At 38.4% G+C, this 14005-nt stretch overlaps 1 protein-coding gene across 2 annotated transcripts in view; it reads left to right on the top strand.

The window, feature by feature from the left end:
* The window catches only part of Nkain2 (Na+/K+ transporting ATPase interacting 2), a 1207865-nt gene extending 1194246 nt beyond the window's left edge, over positions 1-13619 (top strand). The window contains exons 6-8 of one of the 2 annotated variants that reach the window (XR_003948726.1): positions 8516-8597; positions 9207-9295; positions 11242-13619. Coding sequence is in view for 1 of the 2 variants with exons in the window: in NM_001013411.2 (NP_001013429.2) it covers positions 8516-8597; positions 11242-11251 (92 nt within the window). In the remaining variant the exon portion in view is untranslated. The remainder of the gene's footprint in view (positions 1-8515; positions 8598-9206; positions 9296-11241) is intronic. The other variant, NM_001013411.2, reaches the window with a different exon arrangement.
* Positions 13620-14005: the final 386 nt, after the last annotated feature.

Below are 14005 nucleotides of genomic sequence, written 5' to 3'. Positions count from 1 at the left end.
GAAGGCCAGTCAGGTGAGTGACATCCATTTGATGACAAAATTGCTGAAATTTAGTAGAGTTATATGCTGGCCCATTATCAGTTTTAAGGATTGTGGGCTTGCCCCAAGCACTCCAAGCTTCTAAACAGTGCTGTATAACATGAGAGGCTTTCTCACCTGTTAAAGGTGTAGCAAACATAACACCAGAGCAGGTGTCAATGGAAAACATGTAAATATTGATTTCTTCCAAAGGAGGAAATATGAGTGACATCTATTTGCCAGACCTGTAATGGCCTGATGCCTCGGGGGTCATTGCCATAGTCGCAAGCCTTTCGACTTGGGCTACAGTAAAGTTGTCATTGACTCCATAGTTACGGCCTGACTCCACAAGTTCTTTAATCTGTATATACTCCACCGGGGCGTGAACATGTCCGACATCGGTGCCTTCAAAGACTGGGAACTCTTGCTGCACTTTTCTCTGTTCCTCTTTTGAAATGAATGAGTCTGAATGATACCTCTGCACATAGGGCGGAGGTACACTAGGACCCAGAGGTCGAGGGCCCGGAGACCACGCAGAGATTTGACATTTGTCTCTAGCTGCTTTCATGTTATTCTGTAACTGATTAACTCGTCTTTCATCTGGCTATATCTTTCTCCCTCATAGCCTGCCACTTCTTCCTCTAAGTTTATTTCCTCAGGATAGATAGATAGATAGATAGATAGATAGATAGATAGATAAGCCTGTTAAGTCTGTTACATACTACAGTATATGTTACAGTTATATGTTACAGTCAGTTAACATTACAGTACATATCCTTTTTTCAGCCAATACAAATGGTTGACCATTTGGTACTGGATAAACATTTGTGTGTTCATCCATGGGAAAGACAATTTCTCCCACTCTCAAAATTCTTTTGATACCTATAGTTCTTTGCCTAGAATTGAGGCCTTGTGGGCTTTGACTCTTCCATATTACGATATCTATTGGTGTTATCCTTGTTCAGGTTATGCATGAGTTGATGAGATAGGTTGATGAGGTTGATAGCATGTTGGTGAGATTTTATGACTAATGCTTCTGACATTTCTAAGAGACACAATCACACAGAAAACGCCCTGTTCCTCTGGCTTTTTTGAAAAATGTATACAGTGTTCTGCCTCAATATATGCCTGCATGCTAGAAGAGGGCACCAGATCTCATTCTAGATGATTATGAGCCACTGTGTGGTTGCTTGGAATTGAATTCTGGACGTCTGGAAGAGTAGTCAGTGCTCTTAATTTCTGAGCCATCTTGCCAACCTGTTGCAGTAAATCTCCAACCCAAATATGCCCCAGCAATGAAGACACAACTCAATTAATATGAACACATGCTGTGCACTTAGATTGGGCAGATCTACTGCTACATTACCATCTTCCACATCCCTTAGAACTTGTGGTTTCTCCAGGCCATGTGCTTCTACTCTGCTTTTTTTTTCTTTCTTGTTCTTCTTCTTCCTCCTCCTCTTCCTCCTCTTCCTCTTCTTATCTATCATTTTCTCCTTCTTCTCTCTCTCTCCCTACCTTCTGTTCCACACTCCCTTTATCTGCCCACTCTTCCTTTATTTTACAAATTAAGGTGTGAAGCAGGTTTACAGGAAATCACCTGAGTGCTGACTCATTCCTTGTTCTTAGCACCTCACAGGAGAATGGAATTAATATCAAATATAATTGGCTCCAGGGATATTCACAACATTTCCTCCTTTCTGTCCAATTAAAAGACTTTTATCTCATATATAATTGGACATAACTATTACTAGTTTGTAATTTATAAAGTACAAGAGACCTAACACCTAGTCCATCACACTTATTAGTTAAATAGAACCTCTGTAATCTAACCTTACTTAAAAGACTATAGTTCTTCACCTGACTAAGTTTTGGCTTTAGATTTAATGCCATCTGAAAACCACCCTCTCAAATCTGTTCATCTCAAAGTAAAAACCCTGTGTTGCCTAGGAGACTATGTAGTTTTTTTCAATGCCATCAGAAATCCAAGAACGACTGGTATTAACTGAAAATATATAGGAAGCCTAACACTGCTTCCAAAATTTAGCCAGTTTATAGAGACCACTGATCACTTGGACAGTCTCTTACTTCAACATGTTGGAGCATCAGTCTTCAGCCTGCTGGTCAGGGTCATCTGACAGGCTTAGAAAAACAGGAATATTAAGGACTAGCCTACTCTGTCTCTGCAGAATCAAGCTGTCCTAACCTATAATTGTGTCCTTTCTTCGCACAGTATTATGTCTGTAAATGAAATAAGGCAATTCTTGCCTAGTGACTCTTTCGCCACAACTGGAGTAACACAAAGATGCTCAGGTTCTTCTTTGAATCCAAAACAGGGAAATCTGTCAGGAGCAGACTAGTCTCAACAAATGAATAACATTAAACGTCACATTATGTGGACTTTTGATGTTTTTGAAAACCAACTATCTATGTAAGTAATCTGAACTGTTCTCTGTTACCTACCCTCAGCCATTTCTGATTAAAATAATTGAAAACACCCTAACAATAAACTCAGAGCCATGAATTTCATATTTGGCCCTTAACTTACAGGCTTAAACATCTCAGATCTGTTCATAGTAACAGCAATAGAAGGACTGGGTCTAAGCCCTGTACTTCAAAATTTTTACTATTAAAGACAACCTATAATTACCTCCAGCCCCAAAGCTTAGCGAACTGGGATGACGAATCTTCATAACTTCTTCAAGCTGAATATGGGCTTTGAGATATTTTTTTAAGGGAGGGGGAAAGGTAAGGAAATGGGGGGGTTGGTTGGCCACACCAATGATTGTACTAGTGTCTGATGTCTGTGTCCTTACTGGATTTGGATGAAAAACCAAGACATCAGGAGTTCAGGCAGATCAATCAGTTCAGCATGTCTGATGATGAAATTCACCAAGGCTGTATATTCTGTACTATATAAATCTCAAAACAAAATTTTAGTATCATCAACTGAACCTTTTTGTTTCATTCTCTGGAGTCTAGTTCCTCAGGGGGTCTCCCTCTATCTAACCTGATCCATATAACTCTGGAAGATGTAAACACCTTAATCACCTTTTCAAAAAACACAAAGACAAAACCTTTCCCCCAAACCAAATCAGCATATCCTTCAGCTGGCAACCAGGAAAACCTGTAGCTTGCCCTCTGTCCCAGAGGAACAATAAAATAACCACAATATTCAAAATCAGACACATTTTAGCCTATTTAGGCCTTTCTAGTATCTCATGTCAGGATATTAACCCAAAATTCCCATGGAGTCCATGTTAGAGAATATAAGTCTCCTGAAGACTTTATCATACCATCTTTAAAACAATTTATTCCCACTTCTATTTTCCTTTCCTTTTTCCTTTCCTTTTTCCTTTCCTTTTTCCTTTCCTTTTTTTTCTTTCCTTTTTCCTTTCCTCTTTCCTTTCCTCTTTCCTTTCCTCTTTCCTTTCCTCTTTCCTTTCCTTTTTCCTTTTTTCCTTTCCTTCCCTTTCCTTTTTCCTTTCCTTTCCTTTCTTTTCCTTTCCTTCCCTTTCCTTTCTATACCTGCTTATAAGAGTCAGCTTGTCAAATCAGGATTTAAACCCAAAATTCCCATGGAGCCCACATTAGACAGAATATGAGTCTCCTATATGACTTATTAGAGGAATACATCTTTATACCATCTTTAAATATCAAAAGGTTATGTTTCTCCCTTTATATCAATGAATTACCTGGTCCAGAGCCCTTTGTACCTTTTTCTTCCAATTCTTTATTCATAGGGAGAAGCTGAGTGTAAAAGACTTGTGTTGTTTGTATCCCTGTTTGGAGATGGGGGAGGCAGGGTGGGGAGAGAAGGATACAGGGAAGCAAACACAGAAAGGCTCTCTCAGGTGTAGAAGCCTCTCTGCCATGCTCTGTAGGCCCCTCAAACCCAGTCAGCTTCAAATCCATACTGCTACAGACTAGGTCACTGCCCAAGCTCCATTCAGAGGTTGGGAGGCAGTGAATTTTTATCTAAGGTTAGTTGAATTCAAATCAATATGTTGGGTATGTTGTTTGTTAAGGTAAATCTCCAACCCAAATATGCCCCAGCAATGAAGACACAACTCAATTAACATGAACACATGCTGTGCACCTAGATTGTCCTGCTCTACTTGCTACATTACCATCTTCCACATCTAAGAGACCCTTTAGAACTTGCAGTTTCTCTAGGCCATGTGCATCTGCTCTGCTTGCTTTCTTCTTCTCCTTCTCCTTCTCCTTCTCCTTCTCCTTCTCCTTCTCCTTCTCCTTCTCCTTCTCCTTCTCCTTCTCCTTCTCCTTCTCCTCCTCCTCCTCCTCCTCCTCCTCCTCCTCCTCCTCCTTCTTCTTCTTCTTCCTTCCATTTTCTCCTTCTATCTCTCCCCACCTTCTGCTCCACCTTCCCTTTATCTGCCCAATCATCAGCTCTCCTTTATTTTACAAATTAAAGTGGGAAGCAGGTTTACAGTAAATCACCTGAGTGCTGACTCATTTGTTGTTTGCAGCCACTCACAGGAGAATGGCATCAAATATAATCAGCCCCAGGGCTATGTACAACACCAGCCTCCTCTAGTTTTATTAAAGTTAAGTGAGTCCCCAAGTAATTCAACCTTTTAAAAACTAATTCAATGTTTTTTAACCACTACTGTCTTTATATGTGGTATCCCAAAGACACCATACATAGTTTAAAGAACAATCTGATTTACCTACTTCATTGAAAGCCATAACCTTGACTGTGTGATCCATTAGATACAGCTGATCCTTCTTGTTCCTCCTCAGATAATGTAAAGAATCATCCAACGGGAATTAACTTAGCCAGAAATTGACCACATGTAACTTTTCAAGACTGTTAGTCTTTGGCATGTATTTCAAACAATAAACTATATAAAACACACCCTCCACTTCTAGCTTAAGTTTGTTTGATTATGTTTGAAATGATAAAAGTTAACCTTAGTTATATCATAGCTTCTGCTTTCTCATAGATCAAATAATGTTGGAGTCTCTACCATGCCCCATGTTTCTCATCAAGGTCAAAATCATCAGAACAATATTGATTCCTTTAGAGCTTTGTTTCCTAATACCATTATTATAAACCAACTTCATCTGATCCCCCCTGACATTTTGATCATGCATAATGAAGAACAAATTCTAGGATACTCAGGCTGCCCCCCTAGCACAATCTCAGGTTCCCCCTTCATTCCCTCCTGACATTTCCCTGTGTCTTAAGGTCTAAATTGCTCCTCCTTAAGAAGTAACCACTGTTTTCAGACCTAAGTGTATCTTTTGGACTTGAAACTTTCTCTTCCGGGCGTGGTGACACAGGCCTTTAATCCCAGCACTTGGAAGACAGAGGCTGGTAGATGGGAGGCAGAGGCAGGTAGATTTCTGAGTTCGAGGCCAGCCTGGTCTACAGAGTGAGTTCAAGGACAGCCAAGGGTACACAGAGAAACCCTGTCTCAAAAAACAAAAAAAAAAAAAGAAAGAAAGAAAGAAACTTTTTCTTCTTTTCCTCAGGTTATCTAGCCTTTAGTTCATTCCAAAATCTTTGGCTTGTATTTACCATGTAGCTTTTTATGCCATCCATCTGAAAGCCTTGAAAACAATGAAATATCACAAAGCAGCAAAATTTTAATAAGCCTTGGTCTCAGTTTCAGTGGAGACCTTTCTACTTACTTCTGTGTTGGTCTTGAGCTGCCCTAACAGATTCCAATCTCTAACTCTGTGGAGGAAACCATTCTACTAAAAGGGAACCTCAGATTGATGATGTCCAACATTCTTAATGCATCTAAGGGAATTAATTCTTTGTGAAATATCCTTGTTGGCAAGAGTGCACATGTATACATTTTGAATTTAGACACTGACTCTGCTTTTTGAACAAAAATCTCTCAAAGTACAAACTTTAAATATGATTGTCAATTATTAATCATCCTGATATTGTCTGTATTGGCTAATGTAGAAATATAGGCAATTTCAAAAATGAAAGCACTTTACTCTGTAAAACTTTGATTGGATTCTAAAGCTGTCTCAACTTTAGAATTTATAATTTGGAGGGTGTACACAGAAACATTTGAGCCCTCCATCTTTCTAACATTGCTTCCCCTATGTTTGGTATATCATTCCACTCTGAATGAGAAAAGAGAATCTGCTTCAAATAAAACTAGAGGAAAAGGTTTTCTCAATACTAAAATAAAGTCCACTGCCATGCTATTTGATAGATAGATAGATAGATAGATAGATAGATAGATAGATAGATCATATATGATACAGGGTATGAGGAGATAGTCAGTGAAATATATTCCCAGAAAACATGAAGCCCTGAGCCTGCACCCCAGCACCCATCTAAAAAGCTGGGGGAGGAAAAAGCAAACAGATGTGGTAGCACACACAACTGTCTCAGTGCTAGGGAGGAAGTGCCAGATGGATCAATGCTGGCCAGCCAGCATAGTTGAATCACAAGTTTCAGGCAAAGGTTTTTGAGAGACCTTGTCTCAAAAACCAGTCTGGAAAATGAACCAAGGAAAACTCCAAAGCCATATATGCACATGTACACAAACATTTGTGTGCACCTGTACAAACTTGTGGACCTGTACATACACACAACTAAAAATTCATACAAGAAAATTCAATTGAAAGAAGTCAATCAGATAACACACAATAGGAGGAAGGGTGAGACAGTACAGTGGGAGAAGAACTCCCACAAGAGACCGGAGACATGAGCTCAGTGCTTAGAGACCACAGAAAGTGGAAGGAGAGAACTGAATCCATAAAGCTGTCCTGTAACCTCTGTCTGTGCACAGATTCACACACACACACACACACACACACACACACACACATGCATATGCACACACGTGCATGCACACATATACAATGATGCTTTTCAAAACAGCAAAATTATTGAAACACAAAGGTCAGTTGCCATGGGAGCTAAGAAAGAAACATAGCAAAGGGAGCACAGGGACAGTTTTACACAAAGGGGCAATTAGGGATACTATATGAGAGACATATACCATATGGATTTGTCAAACCCAATATATTGTACAAGACCAAGAGTGAACCCTAGAGGAAACTATTAACTTCTGGTGATAGTGATGCAACAATATAGGCTAATCAGTTGTAACTAATATACAGCTCTGATGGGGAACATTAATATTGGGAAAAGACATGTATGTGAATATGGTAGAAGGGACACTATAAGGAGACTTATACCTTTTGCTAAGTTTTGCTGTGAGCCAAATACCACACGACAGACGAATAGCCTCTGTTAAAAGATTTCTTCGTTGCATAGTCATGGGCTCCCCATTACTTCATGCTTTGCCAGACTTGCTATCTGCACCCCCCTAGGGTATTAACAAGAGAACCAAAGGAAGACAAAGAAAGCCAATAGAATAAGCTGCTGGAAAAATGAAGGTCACTGAATGAATCCTATTTAGCCTGTATTTCCATGTCTTTCTCTTTCATATCATCTCTTTTGTAGTCCTTTTATAGTTTTTGCCTCTTATCTCACCACAAAAACCTCAATATGTGCACCTGAAATCAAGCCAGCAAAGTGTATCTAACAAGTTATGGGCTAGGACCCCTGCTAGACAATGGTTAAATATGTTGGTACTTATCAGTTTCTCTGTACTAGTTTGGACTTCCTCACAGTATGGTGGCTGTATCAAGAGAGATCCTGACAAAGAGAAAAATAGGGAAATAAATGACCCTTAATGATCTATCTTAAAAACAGCATAACATCCTTGCTGCAAGCCTCAAACATGCCACAAAGCCTCTATTCAAGTTTGAGAAGAATCAATCAGAGGTCCAAACCGTGGGATGGGAAGAAGACCAATATTACTTTGCAAGAACATTTGGAATAGGGAATATTCTTGCAGCCATTTTGGAAAATTTCATTTGCTATGGTAATTCTTATTGTATCTTATTGTGTCTTTCACTAAATACCTTTGTATGCAACTCATTTGAGTGATTGATTATACTTTGTTCCACACCTAACTTCTTCTTGTATTAGATTATAAACCACAAGATAATATGGTAAGCATATCCATATTGAGTTAATTTACATGATATTCAACCAGTCCTCTTTACCTCAGAATATATAATATTAGTAGTAATCTGCAACTCTGGACAATGCATGGAATTGGTTCATGATGATTAGTTTTATGATATAACATTTTAAATGTGCTCCAAAAATGTTCACATTAACCAAAAAGTCATATTCCATCTTTGATGTGCAAGAGACAATTGGAGTTAATGAGTCCAATTAAGTTGCTTGAGAAATGTACATTTTTCCCTTTTGAGAAATATAGAGAACATTGTAAAGCCATAATTCAATTTCACAGTTGACTAAAGATTGCTACCTTCAAGAAACTATTTTTTTCTTCTCTTTCATCATTAGTCATTTTTAGTTTATTTAATTAATTTTAAGTTTATACTTATAATTTGTGGAGACCTTGATCACTCATTTCTATCTATTATGTAAAGCTAACTAACAGATGCAACTGTCCTTTTTCAGTTGACTTCATAGGTGGCTTTGATTCTTATGGATACCAAGGGCCTCAGAAGACATCTCACTTACAACTTCAACCAATGTACATGTAAGTACTTGACTTTAAAGATATTTTTTTGAGGTATGAGCAGGTAGTCAAATAAATATCTCATGGCACAAAAAAAAACCTGCATGCAACTTTCCCTTGATTATATATTTTCATTTTCTACTATTAATATTGTTTTGAGTAGTATGAATCTAAAAACATTTTCTTTGCAATTTAAAAAAAAGACTTATTAAAAAAGGCTGTCTTTAAAGTTTTCTTTAGTCTTCAGTATCATCTACATGGCTTAAAAGCCTCTAGTGTATAACAATTCTATACAAACTATACAAAATATGTATAGTTTGAAATTTTTCTAACAGTTTAGGTAGTTTACTCTCTGGCTGCACCAGTATAATCCCAATAGATGCTGGTTGTATTCATATAATGGTTATCAGCTCTTCAAAATAGTCTTGAGTGTTCATCTAGATGACAAATGCTCATTCACTCTAATGATGGCTACATATTCAAAAAATATCAAGCTCTGAGCCATACTTTATCATTGTAAAAGTCAAAAATGAAACAGGAACATTGGAACTGAGACTGATCAGACCCTTAACTGTAGCACTCAAGAGCACAGACAAGCAACCAGAGCCTGATTTTTATATCTGTGTCTAGGCAAATTCCCTTGGATAACAACTGATAGCAAATTCTATATCTCAGCATCAAGTGATATGCTGAATTGCAAGAGAAGATCAAAATAGAAAGTAAGCTTCCAATTCATTTTAAAATGTGAACTTCTCTTTGAAGATATGTGTTTGTTGTTGTTGTCCTCCACCATTAAGTCATTTACCTTTTGATTCCTTCAGCATCTACTCCAAACAGATTAATCTTTAGATACTTTTCATTAGGTTCTCTTTTAAAAGAGAATGATGTTTGTATTGTGCTTGACCTTTTCTGTGTCACTTGTAGTTTTCTGCAAGTGTTTGAATAGCACCACTCATTAAAAACAAACTGTAGTTGTTTAGAAATCCAGCAGTCTACATGACATTCAAAGCATTCCCCCTCCAAACAGTAGATAACGATTCTGCCTCTACATCCAAAGCCACTGCCTATTTCAAGCACCCGTGTTCAACCATTGAGGTTTCCAGTTTCATTATTTCAGAACTTTTGTCCCATCCTACACATAGCTGCCAAATTAATAATCCTAAATTCCTCAATGACCTTTTCACTTTTCTTTCCAAAAGGTAGCAATGATTCCCTGAGCTCCTCATCGCAGCCTTGTATGTTGAACTAGGCACAGTGTTTTATTGAAATACTCTCTCTTCAACTCTTTTTTTTTTTAAGCTTGGTTTATTTCATGTATGTGAGTACACTGTCACTGTCTTCAGACACAGCAGAAGACAGCATCAGATGCCCATTACAGATGGTTGTGAGCCACCATGTGGTTGCTGGGAATTGAACTCAGGACCTCTGGAAGAGCAGTCAGTGCTCTTAAGCACTGAGCCATCTCTCCAGCTCCTCTCCTCAACTCTTAATAGTTTTTGTGCCTCAGCTATAAGCAAGTGATGCCAGACAGTCCTAGGAAGACACAGTGCTAGAGTAGAAGCTGACTAATGCCTACTGAATGAGTACAGATTCTCTAGCAGCTGCCCTTAGCCACTTTTTTCCCCCAACAAAACTAGAATGTTTGTGTTCTCTAAAAATGACACATATTTTTCCCACTCCTGAATATGTTTTTTCTTTCCTGAATGTGTGTGTGTGTGTGTGTGTGTGTGTGTGTGTGTGTGTGTGTGTATCAAACATATTGTTTCCAATCAGATATTTGTAATTATAATGTTAATATTTGGACAAGAATTTTAAAAAGACATCTTCATTAAGAATTAAATTTCCGAAAGACAAAACGTTCCCTAATTTTCTTAAACAGAAACCTTTACGTACCAAATAAACATAATCAGATATTGTTTTCTGAATCAGTGCCTGAGAACATCACAATTACATGACAGCTTTTACATCTCATTGCTCGTGAGATGCTGGTCATTTCAAAGGACTCACATATAGATGTTAGGGATACTTAAAGGTACATGAGAAATGACTAATCAAAACTCTGCCTTCACCTCTTCTGTAGAACATCCCATAGAATACATCAGACTACAAAAATCTGGGGAGGGGGTTGTTTTTGTTTTTGTTTTTGTTTTTTGAAACTGACTCTAGAAACAGGAAAACCGAACTCACCCAGCTTACTAGTGTTACAGCTGAGAGCACCATCTACTTTTCCTGACCCTTTGTTTGATGGTCTCTTCAATTTCTTAGATAGACTGTGAGCCATCCTGGCCTATGTGTCCTGGCACATATAGACAAGATGGTGTCTCCTTCCTAATAATACAAATGCCTTATATTCTACTAGATAGTATGTATAAAACCACTGTATCATTTTGGCAGCTGATGGCAGTACATGCTCATTTTCATCTGTTCCCTGAATGATCATAGATGACCTCTGTCAATGACATGGCACTAAGGGATAGAGGGGAGGCAGAAACTGTTTAAAACCCAATTTGAGATCCTGCTTTCTCTTTTTCCACCAATCTTTTGTTTTTTGGTTTTTGTTTTTGTTTTTGTTTTTTTTCTGTTGGCTCTTATACTTAGAGAAGTGGGGGTAGGGTGAGCAATCTAGCATTCTCTCTTGATTAAAAGCACCTTTTCTCTCTCTCAGGTCAAAATAACACAGATGGCTCTGTCTGTCAGCCCATGGACTCCTCAAATGATTTGTGCGGTGGCCTCTTGCCTTTTATGAAGCTCAAGAAGCAAATGGATTTAAATACACATACATGTTATCAGACCAAACAGGAAGTTTCTACATAGACACATGAGTGAACACACACACACACCCACCACTGCCATTATCATGCACACATCAACTACACTGGACCTCCTCTTTCTGACTGAAACTGATAAATATGCAGGATACCCCCATCCTAGATTTCCTTAATGCAGGTTCCCTTCTTCCAGACCTTTGAAGGTGGGAAAGGAGCTGTATGTGTGTCTTCTGCAGATCCCTACTTACCCATCTGCAGCCCAGCCAGTTGGCTCTGTGAGGTGCCAAGTTAACCCAGGCACACAAGTTTGGAACCCTGTTCTCTGCACTCCATACAATACATCTTGATTACACCACAGCTACTTTACTTGCAAAAACTGGTCAGACAGAACATGCCATGATGACCTTGTACCAAATGCAAAATGGCAGGTCGTTTGCCCTAAAGGCTATACTGTACATACTTGCCTTAAACCACCTGCATTGTGTGCCCGAGACTCTCAGTGCAAATGTCCCCCAGTCACATCCTTTAGGCGAACACACTGCTATTAATTCCGGACTATTGAATCAAGGAATAAGACTGAACCACTCAGCAGCTCCAGTGTGTCTGTAAGAAATTGATGTTTTACTACTGAGCCTCTTCAGTGGCCACAAAGAGACAAAGAACCAACAACAACAGTAACTGTCATCTTCATGTCTCTTAAACATGGTCTTCTGATGGTGGAACAAAGTAAAATGTATTATTCTACTAAACTCATTAATCTACTAAAAGCAGAAATGGCTTGACTGGTTGGTTTTCTTTCTGGCACTTTAAGTGCTTTTCTAAGTCTCTGCGAATCGTTTTTCCTAACAGAGGAAACAGTTGTGGATTTCTATGACAGAGACCAACTATGTATTAGCTATGTTTACTCTTTTATATCTAATTCAAATCCAAGATCCAATGTAGGTGAACTTTCTTTTCTAACTTCAGCATACAAGATTATTTTTGGGGCGGGTGGGTGGGGTGCAATAGTTAACTTAGTGGAATCTTTGAGATCTCTTTGTGATATTTGGGGGATCTGTTGTGTGTTATACTGTATTCCAATTCTGTATTAGTGTGGCAGAAGAAAAAAAACGTGCTGTTGACGTAGTTGGCAATGAGATACCTTTGGAGACAATAGTAGATCAATGTGTTTATGGGATATTCTGAACTACTAGGCAATTTAGTTTTATATTTTCAAGCACTCTTTGGTTTTCATTAGTGGAAGACATAATTAGCTCAAGCTTATCAGTAACACGAATGAGTCATGCTTTTCTTGAATCTACTTGAGACACTAAATTCAAGTTTTCTTTAGCACATCACCTTCGTGTGCAGTGAAATTCAGACTGAGAAGTTAAACATTGGCATGGAACAACTCCTTTTCTTTTGGTATTTACTTTTCTTTTAGTTTCAGTTTCTGGGTTAACCCTTTTTGCATTCAGATCTCCATTAAGACAGGCCAGTTGCTGTCTTTGCAAAAATGTTTGCAACACATGCCCATTTGAACCCATTTAAACTCAATGAAGGCACTAAAAATGGCCATTGAAACATAAACTTCATGCACAAAAAGGTTTTAACACTCACACTTGAGTTTTCCCAGTGGCTTGTATATGTCAGTGCATACCTATATGTGTGAAATGGACAGTTGCAAACACATCAGTGAAACCTCATATGGTGTTTTTATAGTGATATGCATGTTTAATGTTTGAGGAACTAGTTGCCAATGTACTGTCCTTTTATTCCTAAAATATAAATACTATACATGCCAGAAGCTATTCTAATGTGACTTTTGACATGAGGTTTCACTGCATTGCTGCTGGGATGGGATTCCACCTTGTAGTACATGTGTAGGGAGGGAGTAATATAAGCTATCATGTTTCCTTTTAAGTTGCAGCCAACTCTCCACCAAGTCAGTATATCATCACCACCAAAGTTTTCAGAAACAGTTGTTGACTACTCTTGAGTAGTCAGTGGGCGGGCCTTTTTAGGAGCAGTAAGCAAAGTAGTGTGATTCTAGCTGGGAAACATCAAAGCTGTCAGCTGTATCCTCCTCAAAACCTGGTGAAGAATGCTATTTTTCTAGGCTGAACTTTTGTTATAAACCTAATATTCTGAAAGCAAGAGTTAACTATCCTGATCAGTCTTTTTTTCTCCTCTTGGATTTGTTAATTCTGAATGTATTTTTAACAGAGTGATTTTTTTGACTTTACTAGTGTAATTTGCATTTTAAAAATAAATGGAAAAATGATTAAGTTTCTGAGCCATCCTTGAAAGACCCTGCTTCTTCTCCTGGTGTGTTGTGATTATGTCACTGACAGAGAAAGCCCAGTAGCCTTGCATGCTACTGCTGCTGCTAATGTTCTATGCAATCCATGGAGTGGTCAGCCATGAAGAAGAACTGCCAGGCCTGGCCCTGTTCTAGCTCAGCTATATGTAACATTCACGTCAATTCTGGCAACATTGAGATCTCACTTAGACTACCTGCAAGATTCTTGCTATAACCTGTGGAACGATTTTCCTACCTTCTACAATTCTAGCTTGAAAGGGCACCAGGAAAAAAAAAAAAAAATATATATATATATATATATATATATATATATATAATTGGATTGGGTCCAAAAAGATGACTCAGCAGTTAAGAACATT

Source organism: Mus musculus, chromosome 10 (assembly GCF_000001635.26).
Source record: "Mus musculus strain C57BL/6J chromosome 10, GRCm38.p6 C57BL/6J".
Taxonomy (NCBI): domain Eukaryota; kingdom Metazoa; phylum Chordata; class Mammalia; order Rodentia; family Muridae; genus Mus; species Mus musculus.
The sequence above is the reverse complement of the archived record's forward strand: the minus strand, read 5'-3'. Positions and strand labels throughout refer to the sequence as shown.